The sequence below is a fragment of the Triturus cristatus genome, chromosome 3_2 (genome assembly GCF_964204655.1).
Source record: "Triturus cristatus chromosome 3_2, aTriCri1.1, whole genome shotgun sequence".
NCBI classification, from domain to species: Eukaryota; Metazoa; Chordata; class Amphibia; order Caudata; family Salamandridae; genus Triturus; species Triturus cristatus.
The window spans coordinates 283,239,194-283,259,434 of record NC_140584.1 but is presented as its reverse complement, the minus strand read 5'-3'; the positions used below and the strand labels follow the sequence as shown (position 1 = coordinate 283,259,434).

General features: G+C 44.2%; 1 protein-coding gene across 2 annotated transcripts in view; it reads right to left on the bottom strand.

Moving 5' to 3' along the window:
• Positions 1-529: 529 nt before the first annotated feature.
• The window catches only part of LOC146857152 (uncharacterized), a 63,001-nt gene continuing 43,289 nt past the window's right edge, over positions 530-20,241 (bottom strand). For both annotated transcript variants that reach the window (XM_085647631.1, XM_085647632.1), the window contains 3 exons: positions 19,942-20,123; positions 18,475-18,623; positions 530-2,865 (listed from right to left, as the gene is read on the bottom strand). In XM_085647631.1, coding sequence (XP_085503757.1) covers positions 788-2,865; positions 18,475-18,623; positions 19,942-20,123 — 2,409 coding nt within the window. In that variant the 3' untranslated portion in view covers positions 530-787. The remainder of the gene's footprint in view (positions 2,866-18,474; positions 18,624-19,941; positions 20,124-20,241) is intronic.

Genomic DNA, 20,241 nt, shown 5'->3' with positions numbered 1-20,241 from the left:
CTCACATGCCTCAAACACACATTTTGGAGAAGTTTAGAAATTTCCCCACAACAGACCATAAGATCTTGGGTTTTAGTACATTGCTATGAAGTATCGTGTTCAGTAAAAAAGGACATTTCAAACATATATTTTTCACAAAACTCAGATAGAAGCCCCTTATTTCAGAAATCACTTTGTTATGGTGTTTATATATCCATGAAGTGTAAATATTTTATTTAAAGTATATTATAATCTAAGATGTTGTTAGATGGTGACATTTGGGTGTCATTTAACAACCTACAGAACCAGAATAGGAATCAGCAATGATAAATGTTAGAAATAAATATGACGCTTAATAAAAAATATATTAACTCTATTGTGTCTCCCTGCTCCTCACATCGTAATCTACATTATTCTGGATGCTATAGTGTAACAACTGTGCAACTTCAAGCAGCTTTAGATGTTTTCCTTCCAGTTTCATATAAGTCATTGAGGACAAGTTCCCCAAGTTCAAAGAAAGTGAAAACACAATGCAAACCTACAAAAAGTCTGATAGATACCTATGTTTTGTTTATTAACGTCTTTTCTATTTTGTAATCAGCTATGCATGTGACAGTTGATGTTAGGCTCAAATCTAATGTCTGGCTCAGGATTTTTTAAAGAAGTGAGTTAGAGGCGGATCAGGTATTTCTGTAAGGAGTTAATACGGCTGATCATGTCTCTACAACCAAATGTGCATCAAAAGCAAACAAACATCTGATGAATTATCGCTTGACTCCCCAAAAATTTCAATATGCTTACTGATAGTTTAAATTATGAAAGTTTCACTCCCTTGCTCCTCTTTGAAGTATTGGATTTCAGACAAACTTCTGTCTTGGTTCTGGCTTGACTCTGCCGCAGAATGCGCTAGTCTCTTACCTCCCTGTGTGATGCTGTATCGCAAAGGCTCACTACGTGGCCTATTTGTTTGGAATATCAGCATAGACAATGAGGTCCTATCATCCCACGAAACTGGATGGGACTTAGTTTTACTGTTCATTACACTTGAGAACACACGTTCCTCATCGGAATTGCTGTGTGGTAAAGTAAAGAGAAGTCTTGCAATTTTAGAAAGTAGAAAAAACTTGCTCCTTTGTGTGCTTCGAAAGATGAAATCCCGCTCAAGATGAAACCAGATAACATCTATTCTATACGAAGCAACCTCCCCACTAGCGCAGTTCACTTGAATGGCAGCATCTTCCCAGGTTTTTGGAGGAACATCTGCAAATTCAATAACTTTGTAAGTGACAAACTCTTGTTCAAGGCAGGCCAGATCTTTTTTTGTAAATTTTAGATAGGCGTTAAAGCGCTCCACCATAAAGAGCACACTTTCAAAACCATATTTATGTTTTTCAAAAAAGTTGAAGACTTTAGCATGTTTGAGCACCTCATCATGAACTGGGAGCACTTCCAATGCACACTTCACTGCTGCCTGGTGAAAAGATCGAACAGCTTCAAAGAAATTAGATTGTGTTTGTGGCTCAATAATCCCCATTTCAAGCATGTTCTTCAGTTTTCCACGTACACCGATTCCTACATAGAGACTCGAATCAGGGATCTGACAGTCACAGGAGCTCAGATCTGGAAGGCTGGCTTCTGGGTTTTTCATGAACGATTGAACAACCTGACCCACAAAAGCTCTACTTAATAGCAAAGCCAGAAGATCTACAATGGCGTCATACAACAGATGAATGACCGGGTCTTCTCTCTGCAGCAAGAGATTGAAATTCACAAATGCTGGTAATGACGACTGAAGGAACAGGCAATAGATCTCAGTCATAGGGTTTTTAAAGCAGTGAAACAGCCTCTGCATTCTGCTCTCACAAGCTCCAGCAATATCCGGTGATGACAAAAAGTAAGAACGAAGAGAGTCAAAGTGAAGAACAAGTTGATCCAAACAGGTAAGCATTCCAAGCCAATGGACAGAAATTTCCTTCAGCACCTGACAGTAATCGGAGTCCACAAACTTACAAAACAGATCACACAAGTTTGTCATTTTCGATGCATGCTCAAACCAGCAGTATAAATCAACAAGTAGATCTTCTGCATCAAAATCTTTTAGTAAGCTACAGAAAGCAGATGAGGCTTGCAAGGCACAGTTGTCTGCCACTTGACATGGGCATGCCATGAAATATATGTTTGCATTATAATTGTGTGCCATAGTTTTTATAGCGCTTAGGTTCCCCATATTAACCGAGGTGTTATCAAGCCCAAACCCGACACAATTTTCCAAAGGAATGGAATGTTTATACACAGCATTGCAAACCGCAGCAAATACACCTTCAGTGGTGTCAAACTTCCTTATGCAGATGTCCAGAAATTTGCAGCATATTCTGCCCTGCCTAGAGTCAAAAATTCGTACTGTCAATGGACATGCTTTTTGTTCAGGGTCTTGATAACTGCTACCATCAATACAAAGGCTGAACAGAGATGTCCTCATGTCATCGGTTAAATTAGATAACAATTCTGGTACAATTGCTTCGTTCAATATGCTGGCTATTCGTGCTTGATCACAAGCGAAGGACTGAGCAAACTTTGAGTCAGGAAAACTTTGCCATATGAGACGGACCAAGTGATCAGCTGCAGCAAAAGGGATTCTGTGCTCAGCAAAAAACTTAGTGAAATTCCATTCAGCTTGTCTCACAATCCACTCTTCCGTTGACTCTTGCTCTGCTAAAGCCCCTGCAATTGCCTTGTTTCTTAACTTCTTTTCTTCCAAAGCTCTGTGTGCTTTACCTGAAACATGGCGTTTCACGTCATATATGCCTTGATGAGAGCAGGATACATTCTTTTCACAAATCAAACAACGGAAGAAGCTGGAATCATTCTTGATAGGAACAATGATCCCTGGAAGATAAGAGGGATTTTCTAAATTCAACTTTCAACTTTATTTGGTTCCTATGAACCATAAAAGTGCACAGTGCAAAGACATTATAAATAAAAACATAATAAATATTAGTCACAACTCATAGCAGTATAAATATATACAACAATTGCAATCATAATACATCGTTTGTTAAAATGCTACCACAATACAGAGACAAAAATGAAAGGAACAAAAACCTCAAGAAGTCTTTAGAAATGGGCTCATTAAGGGTTCGCTATATCAGCCAGATTTTCTATATTATTTTCTTAGTATGGGCAGCTCAAGGATACTCACTTAGATAAAATAATAGTGCACTACATTGGTTGAAAGAGTCCAATTTAAAAACAATAAAACCTAGATAGGTGTCATTGTACTACTGCAAATTTCTGAGGCCTTGATATTCAGGACAAAGAAATAGAACTTGCTTTACTGTTTCACTTGCTGAACGGCAACAGGCACACTGGTGGGAAGAGGGCTTCAAATCAGTATCCCATCTGGTTGTAAAAGAATGGAGGGGTAGAAACCCGTACTTGAACTGCAAATAAAGTTTCCTTGCATCTATCGGCTCAATATCATCCAGAAATCACTCCAGCCCACAACTATCCTTTCATTGGAGGGTAGTTCAGAGTTAAAAGGTTCTACTTGTGACTTAGAATGCAAATAATTTAGCTTATATTGCCAATAGGCATTCCTAATTTTGGCCTTTGATGTTTAGCTGCACTCCGCGGGAGCATCCCAAAGTTGCCCAAGCCTAATGTTCGTGAATGTAACCCCGATATAATTAAACCATGGGATTTCTTTTGCACCCGTACTACATAAAATCTCTTGCAGCCCTGTCTGATATGAAGTAAGCTCCAGGGTGGACCAGAGCCTTTTCCAATATAACTGGGGCTTTAAGCCAACCACATCAATCAGTTTTTTCTTCTCCTTGATCTAGCCTTAAAGGAAGCAACTGGGGAGTAATAGGAAGCCCAGTCAGCTCTTACAAAAACGTTTTTCAACAAGCCCAAGTAAAGACACATCCCTGTGCCCCCAAAGCTCTGCCGAGCCAAGTGCTTGATGATTAAAAACCTCTGGTGCTGGGGAAATGGGGCGAATGGGGGAGCTCGTTTGCAGCTTTATGATACCCCTCCATAGTTTGCTCAAGCCTTAGCCTGTTTCTAGTTAAATGCAGGTCTCGGTTAAAGTGCTCCTTTTGGATTATTCCCAACTACCCGAACGTGCAAACACTCTCCAAATGGGAACCTTGGAGGACAGGGTTAGGCCATGTAGTGCTACAGGGATTGAGCACCATAAATTTAGTTTGAGATGTTTATGTCTAGGCCTTTCTTGGTAGAGAAAAAGTTGAATCTATCCAGGATCCTCTGCATGCTCATGGGGGACTTTGAGATGAGCAACCTATCAGCTGCAAACATCAGGGCTGGTGTCCTGATGTTTGCAAGTGACGGGGTGTCCAAACAGCCCACAAAAATTGCTAAGTCAATTACATAAAGAACCTCCCTTTGGACAGGGAAAGGTTCAGTCAATTTTCCCATCGGACCACATCTCACTTGGGCAAAGTTGATACATATTCAAAAGATATTGCGGCACCCCCATTTTCTAAATTTGTTTATTTATTTATATGTGGCAAGCTGTAAGCAAAGTGGCAGTAGATTTTAATAATTATGGGATTGTTATTTCAGGTCCCTACTTTCAGAAGCAAATATATGAGAGCACTTGGTAACACTGGAAAAGTGCTGACCATACTAATAGGACTGGCTTATAACAAAGTGTCACTGATTAGTATACGCACCCAATAAGCCATCATGCACGGCCACTCATCTATGCACCATCCATTCATCCACTGATTATCTTGTGCATTAAACCACATACACAACCTTAATGAAACAGGCACACAAACTGAACAAGCATATGGAAGATTAAAGCAAGGATGAAATTGAAAGAAAAAAACAAGCTCCTGCCAAAACTTGGTGGGTACATATTTACAATGCAAAAATACATTAAATGCAAAAACCATAATACACTATGCACAATGCTGTTCCAAGATGTTCGCTCAGTAAACATCTCACTGGCCAGCCATTCTCTAATGCTAAAAACATGTAGTGTATCGACTGTTGCACTGATCTAAGGTAGCCATCTTGCAACGATAAATCAATGGTACATTATAGACAATTTATATTTTACAAGTAGGGCTCCTAGTTTGGTGGTATTTGTTTCTATTTTACACTTCACCATTTGTATATATCTATATTTTTTTCTTATTTTATCTGCATTTATCCATATTTATTGATTAGTGTAAAAAATAAAGCTGCAATGGGAATATTTCTACATTTAATCAACAAATGTTTACTCATGATTGAATGTCCAATCAGTTTTAGCAATTTACAGCACAATTCAGTCATCTGAAATCATTTTCATTGTAGAACAGCTTAAACCGCTTTCCTGCAGCAGTTATTTAAGCTTCATTAGGAACTTTTTTCTATTTGTTTACTCAATGTAGTCTGCAGAGCTACTGACCTAGTACACTTGACTGAAAGTAGTGGGATCGCCCAAATGGAAAACAATTTTCTGTATTTTTCCATATTTAAATATACATACAGACAGGAAAGCGAATTGTTTTCTCTCTGTATTGATCTGTAAAACTCAATAAAAACTGGGAGCTTTAATTATAGGCAAAAGCTGTTTGGACCTGATGAAAAGATGTGAGCAAATGGAGATTTATTTTCTGGAGTTGATAGTGGGAAAGAGTATGATTTTAAGAGGACGGTCACCAACACAGGGGAGCAGGGCTGGCTGTGGTCATGCAACAAGAGAACGAAAATAGGGTAATAAGGTAATGTTAAATGACTATTACATAGAGGGAAACGTGGTCAGTGCCATCTCACTGACACTGTATGATCATCTGACATTTCCTTTCTATTTCTTCTCCCTATACAATTTAGTGGTACCGTTTAGATTGTGCTGTAGGAAGACAGGGATCAGTCCTGACTAATACCCCTGACCTGGACAAAGCTCAACTGAGTGCAGAAACATTTCTATTCACTGAGGGTTTGCTTAGCACAGACCTGCTAACATCATTATTTTTAATCATGTAAAAAGAGGCCTAAAATACAAGGATTTGTCTACCAACGTCCTCCTATACATTTGTTATTTCTCGTCTCTTTCTGAAAAGAACTCATTATGTATGGGTACTCTTGGATGACACAAAACAGATATGACCACTACTAATCCAAGTGACATCACTGGGTCTTCACCCCGCTAAGAGTTCCCTAGGGAGATTGATACATACCTAAATCATTGGTAATAGTGAGGAGGTACCCGATGATGAAGCATGCCATTGGAAGTGGACCAGAGTAACCCTCCAACTGTATCTTGGGTGGTAGAAAAGAGAAACTCTTTATCTCATCTCATAATAAAACTCAGTTTTTCCACATCTTTTCCCTGGGCACCCCGATACCTTTGTTCATACAACATGCATCTTGAAAGTACGGATTATGTTGTTTCCATTAAGGTCCTCTCTTTTACCACTTCTTGTAGGTGTCAGTATAGGTATGACCAGTCTAAGATGTTTGCACAGTTTCGAAACAGTGGCCACATAGAACAAAGCACATGCGGACTAAATGAGCAAAAAGTGAATGGCCTGTTAGGACTGTCTATAGAAGCTGTAGGATGCATTTAAAAGGAAAAGGCCGAAGGCAAGAAGTTAAGGGTATTTTTGATGAGTATGTCCCTGCATGGTATACAGGCAGGTACCGCTGTCCTGAGTGCCTGACTGCCTGTAACGGCCATCAGACTTGATTTTTGGATCTGTTGTCTCAATAATGTAGTAGGCGCACAAAGGCCTACTTCTGTCTCTAACATGAGTAGGTCCTTGAGGGACGCACCAAGCATGTCCTCAGTGACTGACAGTGGACTACTGTCCTTGTCGCAGGTTTAATACATAGGGCGCTGGTGGCAGTGTACCATGTTTTGAGAATCCATAGTGTGAGCAGACCTTTTTATCTGTGCTACCCGAGTACGCCAGTTCTTAGTGCTAACATCTAGAGTATGTGTTATGAGAGTTGAAGTGTTTAGCCTGCGTGGTACATACATGGTGAGTGAGAGAGACACAGTAATGGGGCATGTAGGATCCATTTTGGATATCCCTTGCATGGCCATTGCACAAGATAGAATTGAGGGTTGTTTTCCCGGACAGAGTGAGTGTACTGCTCTCACACTTTCCTGAAGGTAGACAGAGGAGACCTAGACACTGAGAGTACGAGGAGTGGAGGTAAGGCTCCTTTATATACTTAATGGAGTCTTTTCCTGTACCATAATCAACTGATTAGTCTTCCTGGACACTACTGTATAGTGGCTGGTAGGGGTGAGGCGCGAGTCTGCAGACTCTGCTGTGCAAGCTGAGGAAACGTTTAAATGCCCTTTTGTTTCCCCCCACCCCTGATTACTCCTTACGTTTGGCTGATGACAGCCACGTGCAGAAACCTCACATTACTTTGTGCATTGGTTGTGGTTAATCTAAGTTGGAGACTACCTTGCTGTAAGAAGATTCACTCTACACAAAGGCTCTGTCTGGAAAACAGCATGGAAAGGACACTTTGAAGGAGAGCCAACTTAAATAAGGTTTACAATATCAGACACTGGCTCCTGCTCTCCGGTCTGGTTTTGTTGTGTATGGCCAAAACTACCCCCATTGCGATTAGCATGTGCATAGCCACAACTGCCAAACGTGGTGACTCGCATGCCAGAACAAAACGGCCTGTATGTGGCTGCGATTGCTGGCGAGATTAGCCCATGTGAGGGCTGCAACAACCCGTTCTAGGTATGGGGGGGCTACGCTAATCTAAATCAGCTTAGTATTAGATTTAAACTGTTTGACCTGGTTGCTTGGCAAAACCCCTATGCCTACGAATACAAAATCAATTTAAAGAGGATGGGGTAAGCAGTAGGTAATTTTTAGTGCACTATCAATGAAGTGAAATTCTTATATTTAATGTAACTGTTAAAGTAATAATCTACATTACAATCGTAGTAGTTTATTTGAATGGGAAACAAAAATCAAAGATGCCTGTATTTTTTTCAAGGCTGTGTTATATTAAAAACATAACAAAAAGTAGATGTATGTTCACATTCGACATGCAGAAACACTGGCAAATAAATAATTATGAGTGAAGCAAAATAAAAATGACCAAACAAATTATAGTACATTCATTATTTGTACAATCTTTCAGTGCTCTACACACCGCAAACTGTGCTAACAAGCGCTTAGTGCAAAAACGTGGGTTCAGGGGGGGCAATAAAGGCATTATTTCTCGAACTGTCCCAGTGGTCGTGTCCGGTTCAAGGTAAGAATATGCCATTGCTAGTTAAGCATAGCCGATATAGAGCTTCCTTGTGGTGGAGGCCTGTGAATTTATGGAAGTATATTAATCTTGGACCATAAATCTATGCAGCAGCTGGTAAGTGGTGCATCATTATGTCCATATTAAGGGAGGGGCCAGATTGGTACCTAGTAGTTCCTGGGGGCAAGCTTTGGTCAAGTTTCAAACTAATGCATTTCTCACGAAAGTGAAATACAAGTGCAAATGAGGTATGGCTACAGGCCTGTAAGTCACAGAAACATATAAATAAGGTGTATGAAGTCTATATGAGTCGAGTGAAAGAGGCAATGCCATAGTCTGCATGAATACCTTACCCCAGTAAAATTCAATTGTAGTCCAAATCAATTTGACGAGAAGGGGACAGGAGGTCTTGGGGTAGTTTACGTCAAGAAATGGTATAATAAGTACCGTGTATCGCTTTGCCAAGAATGGACCTCTGTGGTGGTTGGGGTCAAGTGATGGTTAACGTAGTAGAGGTTAAACACCAAGGTAAAGTACCATAATGGCAAGAGATAAGACCAAGATTGTAGTAATAGGTCGCAATATGGACTTATCTTCAGTCTGTGGAAAGAGAAATAAAGTTGCTGTGCTCCAAAGACCATGCCGTCTTTTATATTAACTAGTCTCAAGGGAACAGAGAAGCTGACAGCACTGTGTCTGTCTCGCCCACCGGAGTGCGATTAGTAGGAGTGATGTCCCAGCATGTCGGGCTTGTTCATTACTGTTGGGATCAGTAGAAATTGGTAAAAAGGCATTGACAAATCTCCCTGACCAGTCTATCAACAGGGCATTCCCTCGGAATGGTGGTGTGGGAACCTGGACAAGAAGCCTTGGCAATTTGCGGTTTCTGGACTTGCAAACAGACCTACGCGCGGTGTTCCCCAGTTTCTGAATATGCTGTCCAGTACTTCCTGCTTTATCCCCATTCATGAGAGGTGTTTTCTTGCCTACTTAATCTGTCTGCCTCTGTGTTCTGCTTCCTGGGTAGTTGTGTCGTTACTAGGGTCGTGTTCTGTTATAATGGCCATCTTCATATCTTCTGTGCTAAATTCAACACTGGAAACAACTTTGTTTCTCGCTGCTTGTTGAGATAGAACATCATTGTTGTGTTGTCTGTTTGCATAAGCACCGTCTGTCCCCTTACATGTGCCTGGAACGCTTTCAGCATTAGGAAGACAGTCTTTTAGTGCAGGCAGTTTATGTGCTTCACGGTGTTTGTAAGGCTCCAGAAACCTATGACCTTTAAATTGCCCATTTGTGATCCCTAGCCCTGGTGGGATGCGTCTCCTTGTGGGATGCATCTATCGGTATGGTCACCATTTGAGCTGGATGTTTGAAAGGTCTTCCTACCCTCACATTTGTCAGGTTCCACCATTCTATTTACTTCTGAAACTTTGCTGTGATGACTACTAAATCCTCCCAGCTCTCAGTGGTTTGTGACCATCCTATGAAGACATTCCTGTACGGGATGCATGTGCAGTCTTGCATGTAGTATAAGGGGAATGCATCATCCCATCAATTTCATGACAGTCCTTACTGCCCTTTCTGGTAGAGTTTGCTCTGCTATTGCCTTCACACTGCTGTAGACTGGTAATGCCCGTGCTTTTCTGGAGTCCAGTGTTGCCCTCAGGAACACCTTCACCTGCTCTGGGAGTGGTGATGATTTGTTTTGTCATTTATGGTGAGCCCGAGGGATTGTAGTGTGTTGATGACTGTTTAACTGTCTCAGTGGCATTTCTGTTTCGAGTTAGCCTTTACCAGCCAATTGTCTAGGTAGGGGTAGACATGCATACCCTGTCTTCTTAGGTATGCTGCCGCCACCAGGCATTTCATGAACATACTTGGTGCGGATTTCATGTCAAACGGCATAAACATGTCTTTCACAGGGAAGCTTTCTTCGAAACTGCCGTAGATGAGGCACTCCAGCAAATAAAGGACAACGATACAGCCAAGACAATGGGGGTTTAGCAAATCAGAGTATCATCTTGGAGAGGGGGTACCTATCACAGAGAAGACCTACAGGCGGGGACAGGTTCTCACCAGCCCCATAGCAACAACAGCAGCAGCAATGCATTGGCCAACAAGCTGCACTCCAGCCTGCTAAACAGCAGTGGCAACACCTGATGAGGACTCAGACCCTCAACCTTTTCTTTCTTTTCTCTGCAATTCTTCAAGATTCTTCGGAGCGCCTCCAGTGTGTCTCCAGACCCAATGGTGGAAAAAAGAATTTAACATGGCGATCACACACAGGAACTTCCAGGGCACAGTCTGGTGCCACACAGGGGCTGGAGTTACCACCTTAAAAGATTAGACTTATGGCCTCTGACATACCTTCTTCTATTGAACCTATAGCCTTTATCACAGGTTTGTCACCATCACCAACTCACGTCTCCTGTAGTCCGCCTAAACTTTCTCACAAGGCAACTACTGGTATACTATAAAATGATCCATTTTTTTCTGTTTAACTTTTAATGTATTGTTATTATTGTTATATTTGCAGGACACATTACATTTGAGCACGATTGCGACTGAATTAAATTTGAGTCTTAGCTTTGTACAACTAATACAATTATAGCAGTGGACATTTCGATCATGGTCATCTTGTACAGATTCCATGTATTAACAGTTGGCGTATCAACATATACAGGTTTAATCTATAAACAGTGTGGTTAAATCTTAACGCATAACATATAACATTTTACCCTACACCCTGGAGCATTTACAGTAGATCCCTGCGTCGCTACATGCAGCACATCCACGTCCTTCCAGTCGCACCGCATCAGCCCGTCTATCCATGTCGGCTATGTGTAATGTGTACCCATTTTCCCTCATCTTCCAATGATCAACATTCACAGTTCAGTTGATGCAACATGGTACTTGGGAGCTGAAAATACATACGGATAGTGAGCAGGAAGGCATTAGGACGGGAAGAAAAGGAGTACGACGCGCCATGAGAGGTAGGGGGAGTGGATGCGGTATGTTGAGAGGTGAGAGATGGGAGTGGAAGGGGGGAGGAGTTCGAGAGAAATAGTGTTTCTGCCATTGACTTGTGTAGGCTATCTTAGCAGAGAGCTGTGTGCCTCCTCCCCAGCCGTGTATTGTTTGTTATCTACTCTTGCCTATTCATTGTCATCCACAGGTTCGTCTATCTGTGCCTCCGATTGGTCACGCCAAGCTGTGCGGAAGTCTGACAATATGGTGTCCCACGAAGCCGCAAATGGCTATTTTTGCAAACCGTGGCATCTTCCCGGCGCAGCGCAACACTTTCCGCCTGCGCCCAGCAAAGCAGGGATTGGTACCAAGCTGTTGCTACTGGAGGGGTAGGAGACTTGCAACGGTGTGTAAGCCGAAGCTTGGCGACTATGAGGGCCAAATCTATGAATTTAGAAGTCACTTTATTTCCTTTGGACCTTGGATATAGTCCCAAAATACACACTTCCCACGTCCAGTCCAAAGTACATTCCGTGCACTGTGTTAAACAACTGGTGACTGCACCCCTAAATGCTTGAATAGCAGTGCATGACCACAGCATGTGTAATAGATCTGCGCCAGTCTCATTGCATCTCGCGCACCCAGCATCTGTGCGATCAAAATAGCGATTCATACGTTCCGGCGTCAGATAGGCTCTGTGGATGAAGTAATATTGCATGAGCCGAAATCTGGCATTACGTGGGATGCGCGTAGGGCTCTCGAGTATATTTTCCCATTGCCGATCTGTAACGGCCACCGTAAGTCCGCGTCCCAGTGGGCTCGGAGGGGAAGTAGTTGCGGTTCTGTGTGTACTCTGAGAGATACCGTGAACCACTTGGTTAAATGGCGGCCCGAAACCAGCTCATGTAGGTATTGTATGGTTAGGTGGGTGGTATGTATAGGTGGGTGGTACGTTCCTGTGCCATATCACCCCACAGTGCGCCAAGTGCATTTATCACTGCGGCATGCAATAAAACCTGACCCCGCGGTAGGTCTGTGAACGGGACGAGTTGGCCATCATTGTACAGATAGTCTTAATACCGGCCTCTTCCCAATGCACCAGCTCTGCGCCCGTTATGGCCTTATGCCTCCTGTGTGTACCCAATATAGGCAGTGATGGTGCATATAGCACTACATGACGCGTAATGCGAAGGCTTCGTCGAGAGCACTGGTACGCCACCCGGACAAGCAACTGTGTAGGCATACTACCCGTCCAACCCGGGTGGAACAGCGTTACGATTTGGAAATGAGTGAGCCCGGGCGTCTGTGCTGCTGTGTCTTCAAGTTGGCAAGCACTGAGTCAGCGTGCCACCCACTGAAGTTGCGCAGCTAGATAATAGTGATCCTTATGGGTAGAGAGAGACCGCCCTGGGTGGTCAGTGTGTACATTTTAGCTAGTGAAACTCTGCTTCGCGAACCATGCCATATGATTTGCCACATCTCGGATTTGAAATTATTTTTAAAAGGCGGCTAAAGATGTAATGGTAAGTTTGTAAAATGATAAAAGGAGGCGTAGTAGGACCACCATTTTTACCAGCGCAATCCTGCCCATAACCGCTAACGGCAAAGTGGTCCAGAAGGACATCTGTGCCCTCACCGCTGTGGCGGCCTGAACCAGGTTGCCCTCAAGCAGGTCCTGTGAGTCCCTGTATATAAGAATCCCTAGATATTAGAACACTTCGGTCTGCCAGTGTACAGCTCTACCACGAACGACTAATTGGGGGTCAGGAGTAGATTCTATAAATGGATATAGGCATGACTTTTCCCAATTTACCTTCAGTCCAGACACCGAGGTGAACTCGAGCAATGTGATCTCAATTGCCCCACATCTCTGAGATATATCCACAGGTCGTCCGCGCATGCCGTCTCCCAGCGGGATTTCCCAGTCACCTTGCGTGTTACGAAGCACCTCAGTCAGCTGCTCAATGGCAAGCACGAATAACAGTTGGGAGAGTGGGCAGCCCTGTCTCGTGACGAGTTCTATGGGAACCCGCTCCGATATATATGGACCTGTCTTGACCCTGGCTGTGGGCCGTGTGTAGAGTAGTTTAACGAGGTCCAGAAATACCTTCCCCTATCCATATCTGTGCAGCGCAGCAAATAGGAACTCCCACTCTAGGGTGTCGAATGCCTTCTCCAGGTCTAGCAAGAGGCCTACAGCATGCGCCCAGCTATCCCCGGAATAGCGTGCCACACGGAAGAAGCGTCACAGATTTAATGATGTACTGCGTGCTGGGACGAAACCATTTTGGTCCGTATGCACCAGTTGAGGCACCAACGGCGCTAATCCGTTCGCTAGTATTTTAGCTAGCACCTTATAGTCGGTGTTAAGTAACGCCAGCGGGAGGTATACTCCTATTAGTTCCAGATTCCTGTGGGGTTTGGGCAAGAACACCAGCAGGAACTCACAAAGCGTTTCCGGGAACATGCCCACTTCTTGAGCATTTTGATACACTGCGAGAAGCCGCGGCGCCAGAGTCTGTTGATAGACCTTATAGTATTCGGCCGGGTAGCTGTCCGGGCAAGGCGCTTTACCTGTAGCTAACAGTGTGAGCGGCTCGCTTAGTTCGCTTCTTTGCCCTGCTGTGACCTGGCGCAACAGCAAGGGAGCAAGGAAGGTTATGATGTCCGTTAGTGTTGCACGGCTTAATGATTGGTACACTCTGGTGTAATGTGCGATGAATTCACCGTGAATTCCATGCTGTGTAGTGAGCATTGCTCCCGCCGCTGAGGGCAGCACAGGTGCCTGTGCGCTCTCCAGCCGGATCATGCCCGCCAGTAATCTGCCCGCTCTATCTGCCGCCGCGTGTGTGCGTGCAGCATGCGACTCCTAATTCAAGCAACGCAGTCGCTCTGTCACCTCAGTGTGCTTTGCATGCTGCTCGACAATGCCCTGCTGTACATCATTACCCTGCGCTAGTTCATCATCAAGTCGGGTCAAGGTGTCCTCAATGCGCTTCACTTCCTCATCTAGCTGTTTCCTGATGCTCCAGCTCAACCGCATACAACACCCTCTGACCACTGCCTTGCCTGCATCCCACAGAGTACCTGTCTCTGCAACTGACCCTGCATTATGCTCAAAGTATGCTTCTATCGCTGCGTTTACTGCTTCTCTAAACGGTGGGTCCTCCAGGGTCATAGGTTGAAGTCTCCACAGACGAGTAGCGGGTCCTCCATCCTCACTTCACAGTGTCATCACATGCGGGCTGTGGTCAGATTTTGTCTTGCCAAGGTAGTACGCAGTGAGCCACTTTGTTAATAGTGACGCTCTTGCAACAAAACGATCAATACGTACATGAAGCCTGTGCAGATGCGAGTAATGTGAATACCTTCGTGCCTGTGGGTGAAGAGCCCTCCATACATCCGATAGACCCCACCTATGCAGCCACTCCTTTAAATTCCTAGCTTTGACTGTTGCTGCGGTCTCCGCCAGGAATGACCTGTCTAGTGTTATGTCCAAGACCGAATTAAAGTCACCTCCCAGCAGACAGAGGATGTAGCACCAATGTGAGAGTAGGTCTGTCAGCATCTGCAAAAAAGCCCCTTGTTCTGAGTTCAGAGCGTAAATGGATCCCAACACTATGTGTACCTCATTTAGGCAGCCAATTGTGAGCACGTACCTAACATATGGATCTATATCAGTCTCTTCTGACACAAATTGGGTACCTGGCCTTATCCATATCAGGGCTCCGCTAGCACAGGCAGAGTAGCCAGTATCTAATATTTGACCTCTCCACCTCTGTTGTAACCTACACATTTCTGGCTGTGAGTTTCTTGTAGGAGTGCCACGTGGGCGGCATGCCACTTAAGGTACGAAACGCTCCATATCTGCGGGCTGTTGTGTGGAACCCCCTAACATTCCATGTAATTACGTTTGTGGAAGGCATAGGGCGTGTTGAGAAAGTGATGGTATTCGTGGGCTGGTGGCGGTGCTAAGAGTGCAGCAACGACATATGTAACCTTTAGCAAGCATAAGATGTAGCTGCAATGTCCATACATGTAGTAATTTGGTAGCTCGAACAGGGAACGTGGAGGGAACCCCTATATAAGTCACTCCGCTGTCGCTGCACACCAAGGGCATAGTCTGGTAAGAAGACCTGCGAATTGCTCACTTAAATCGCTTCCATTTTCCTGGCCTCCCGGAGCACTGCGTCTCTGTCCTTCAAGTTTATGAGGTGAATCAGGAAAGGTCTCGGTTCAGCACCCGGCAGCGGCCGGCACAACGGCACCCTAGGTGCCCTCTACACCATGAAGAAAGGAAAGCGCACATCTTCAGGCATCAATGATTTCAGCCAGGCTTCAGTGTATGCCCCTGCATCTCTGGCAAACCCACCGCGCACACATTGTTTCACCGTGAACGGCCCTCCGCGTCATCCATTCTGCACTCCAGGGAGTGAAATCTAGCCGTGAGGGCACGTACTTCCGCGGACACCTCCGCGGCCACTGGGGCGACCTCCCTCATCTCCTTCTCCAGCTCATGAACCCTCCCAGTCAGATTTCTGTGGTCAACATGTGTGAGAGTTTGTGTTAATGCTTCACTGATCTGCGTCACTGCTTGAAGCACAGAGTCTATCTTTGATTCCAGACTGGTGGCTCTGCTGGCGCCCGGAATTTTGGATTTTTGGTCTGACTGAGCTGGGCCCAGCTCGTGGGCGCAGTCCCCGTTCCAGTGCGCTGTCCATTTTACTGAGATTCTAAAGTCTCTTGCGCGGGGAATGGGATAGTTACTTATGCCCCTCTCACCTGGCCGCACTTCGAAAGGATTTCACCTGCATGTCTTGAAGGGCAAACGCGCAACACGCACTACCCTACTTGTTCATGCGTCTGATCCAGCCTCGTCCGCAGGCCAGGTCTCTGCGTTTACTCCGCCAGGCCAGGATGAGAGGGCTGCTTGTAACCCCTGTATTTCGCCCCAGAGCGCGGTCACGTGCTCTGTATTGCACTGTGCTTTCATCAGTTCTGAGGACAAATCAGAGCTGCACGGGAGGGCCCAACTCCTGGGCCATGCGTTGTCCAGCTCATTGGTGGTGTATGACCACACTCCTGGCTCGAATGCAGTCACTGGGACAGTATACGCTCCTGTTGCATATTCCTACGGAGGCCCACCCGTCATACTCACACTGCGCATTTCTTCCTATAATGGCATTTGTCTCACAGCCGCAGGGCACAGCACTACATCGGCCTGTAGGTAGGCCTCAGAGATTCTCACTGCCACATTTTGCACTCTCCCAGTGCCCAGATTATATGGGGGGGCTTCATGTGGGGGCTTCAATATATCTTTGCAGACATTTTACTTTTAACCAGCACATACCTTCCTGCCCAAGGTGCTCACCCACGTGCAGCGCGCAGGATAGTCTGGGCCCTCGATGCCGATGGAGGCCTTGCTCGCTCCCCTCAGTTCCGCTACGCCTCCATGACGAAAAGAGTATAGGCCCCAGCAATACCCTCCTCCACAGTAACAGCAGGTACCAGCAACGCGCCTCGCGGCGGAAACCGCACCAGGCAGCAAACGATTAATAACCGGCGCGGCTCTTTACGCTGCCACAGCACCTGACCAGCAGCAGACGAGGGCCGCTCCACACACCTCTCCATTCGCTGCTTCGGCCAGCCACAGGCCGCTGTGCACTACTCCACTGCTCGCAGCCTCTTCCTGACAGTTGCAGACTGCTACCTGTATTCGAGGGTTATCGCTAGGAAGCGGGGTGTCACCCGATCATCCGCGCCTCCTGGGGACCCTTTGCTCTACTTCAGGGCCTTGCGGCCGCTCTCAGCCAGGCTTACCGTAATTTGCTCCCGCAGCGCTTTGTGCCGACCTTCGCTTCTCACCCCGGATCTGAGGATCTCCTCACATGCCAATATGTTGCCGCGACTCTGCCACCCGCAGACCGGCTGGATCACGGATGGCGATCCACCGCCCTCAGTTGTCGTACAGCTCACGGGCCAATGGCGCTGTGTCTGTGTAGGCGGCCACTCCGCGGGGAATATGGCACTCAGAGTTCCCAAACTTGCTGCGTATGCCTACGTCTGCACTCCCGCTCCAGTGGGCTGCCGCAGTCGACTCGGTGGCGGTGCCACAAGCAGGATAATTGCTGGATCTGCAGATCGTGGGACGGAGCCTCGTTAGAGTACGTCCGCCATCTTGGCCAGCTAGCCACGCCCCACACTATAAAAACATCCATATAAAGTTAGCTGGCAAAACAATATACATCACTTCCTAAAATGGTGGAACAAAGATTTTCAAAGTATAAATGTCGTACACTTTAGTATTTGTCCAGAAACATCAAAACCCTTGCCCACTATGGTAATCTGTGAGATTCCCTGGAACAAAATACCTCTTTGTGAACTTTAACACACATAGTGTAATGACAATTCACTCTTAAAGGCCAGCTGGCTTTACAGGAGTTTTTCACAATAAATAAGTCAAGTCCACTGCCTTTGTCATAAATTCCCATAAACAAACAGACCAGGCTTATAGCCTTGATCAATGGCTTTTTCATCATAACCAATGTAGTTGTGCTGTTTTTACAGTTCCAAAAATCCTTGATCCTTAAATTGTGGAAATTTGATGGGTGGGAGATCTAGATTTCTGAAATTCTGTGTGTGGGGGTGGGAAGGTTGGATAGTTTGAGTAGGTCAGAGAAATAAATCACTTCTGGAACACACATGTTGGGTGTCCTTTCTAGCTTCAAAAACAATACACAAACTATTCTAAAACTGTACAGCAAGAATTCCCAAAGTGTAATTCTGCTACCCTTTGGGTTTGTCACTGAACACAACTAAAACCAAACCCCTTCCCTACCATGATCATTTATGAGATTTCATGTAAAAATAAATAAATAACTGTCTACAATATCTAACACATTTATAGGCCTATTAGCTTTAACACATGCTTTTCACAATAAATACGTCTGTCCTACTGCATTTGCAAAATATTTTTATAATGAACAGGTCAGGCACGTAGCCTTGACTATTGACTTGTAACCATAACAATCTTGGCCCAGCTATGTTGAGCATATGCTTTCCCACAAGGCAAAAAGTGCAATACAACCACTTTTTTCAGCAGAAGCAAACAACCTCTGATAGATCAAAATCTGTACTCAAATTAATCAGGTCTGACACTCTTAGAAGTGCTTCTTGAAGCTCTTTTTCTGTTGATCACATAAATAATCCCTTTAAAGATGGACAACCACAATTTATTGTTTTACCAGAAAGCAAAGCATTGCTCATTGAATCAAGAGTTACCTTTAAATGGACCAGTTTTGATCCATGCCATGTCAAATTTAGTCTTGTAATATCTTGCTCCACATTTTTTGGGAAGAGAAGGCAACTGTCTCTTCTGTGATGTACTCTCCACGGAACTACAATTGCTTTCATCTGTATCCGAAATTACCCTAGCAAAAGAAAGTGCAAGAGTTGATTGCAGTTAGTGTGTTTGATACTGAAACTTTCAACTACTAAAACCTTGAGAAGGTGCATATCTTACTGTTTCGGAACAGCTTGACGAGGTATTGATATAACCTTTCCTCTCAGAAAATAACATGCTAGGTTTTGAGAATATCGCGCTATGATTTATTTGTCCAGTACTGACTCCAAAAAGGCCATTTATGTGGGATTTTTAAGGTCGAGTAAGTTGAAAAGCACCTTGGAAAGTGTGCTCCCCCACTACAACATGATGAAACAAGTCTTCAAATCTTCAAATACAAAGCTGGGTATGCAGGAACCCTAGAAGTGCTTTCACAGAGGGGTCAGATGCAACCCACCACTTGAGCGGTGTACAGGAATTTTACTCTCTATAATCAGACGAATATGCCCACTAGAAGAATGCAGGCAGTATAAGATCCATAGCAGGCTGGCCAAGTTTCCACCCTAGATGACTTGATGATATATCCTAATCAGAAGCTTCAGGAGTAATGCACTACAAAAAGGTGCTTTAGTAATTTTGTTGCCCAATCTTTCATTTCTGAATTTTGAGCTACAACGAAAACATGGATACGGCTTCCATTTTGTACCTGTACATCAATATTCACATAGTAAAGAAAATTCGCTTTTGACTTATCGAAAAATTATTATACTCCCAAATCCAAAAGTAACAAATATCTGGGTCAATATTTCAATCAAGACTAAAACAGCTTGGCACTCAAGGTCTTACAAATACTGGCAAAATCTATGGAATCACTGCATGTCATACAGCAAAGTACTCCAACAGGTAGCTTTCAATGTTGCAAACAAAAAAGCATAGCCAAGTGAGCGATCCTATCTACTGAGGATGAAAGGAGTCAAGCAGTTGGACAACAGAAAAATTGGTACCTTACAGGAAAATCAAAACCAAAATATCGCCTATCATGAGCATTGTGTCACAAATATGGTTTACAAAAATATCATCTGATGGAGTTGATAGTAAAAAATCCACACATAATTGGATACCATTATTGTCAATGATATTAAAGACATATTTGTGCCAGACAATATTTTTGCTAATGATTTTCTGGCATACAATCCAGAAAATCATGCACATCACAGTAAGTAGGAATATAACATTCCGATACTCAAAGGAACATTTAATATATATTGTTTCCAATATTTAATATTGTTTTCACACAAGATAGCAAACCAATCAATACACATAACACCTTATATTAGCATCAACATGCAAGTAAATTTAAATAAAGCCGGATCATCATAGTCCCAGACACATATCCGATAACTCACCGCGTACAATTGGTGGATCCTCGTGGGTATTGGTGCAGATTTTGATGAGACGGCGATTCTTCCTTTATAGTTAAATAATTTTCAGTTCTCTGTGAACGCTGTTGCTCTTCTTCATCCTCCTGCTTAGTTTCCCACACTTGACAGTCACTTTCGGTACTGGGCTCCATTCTCAGCAGCTCCATCTGCAATCATGACAACACCAAAAAATGTATTGCAGTCACATTCCTTATACTGCATAGTCCGTTGTTCGGCACCTATCTTGTGGAGTTCCTTGTCTGAATATATGTGAGTCCGAAAGTA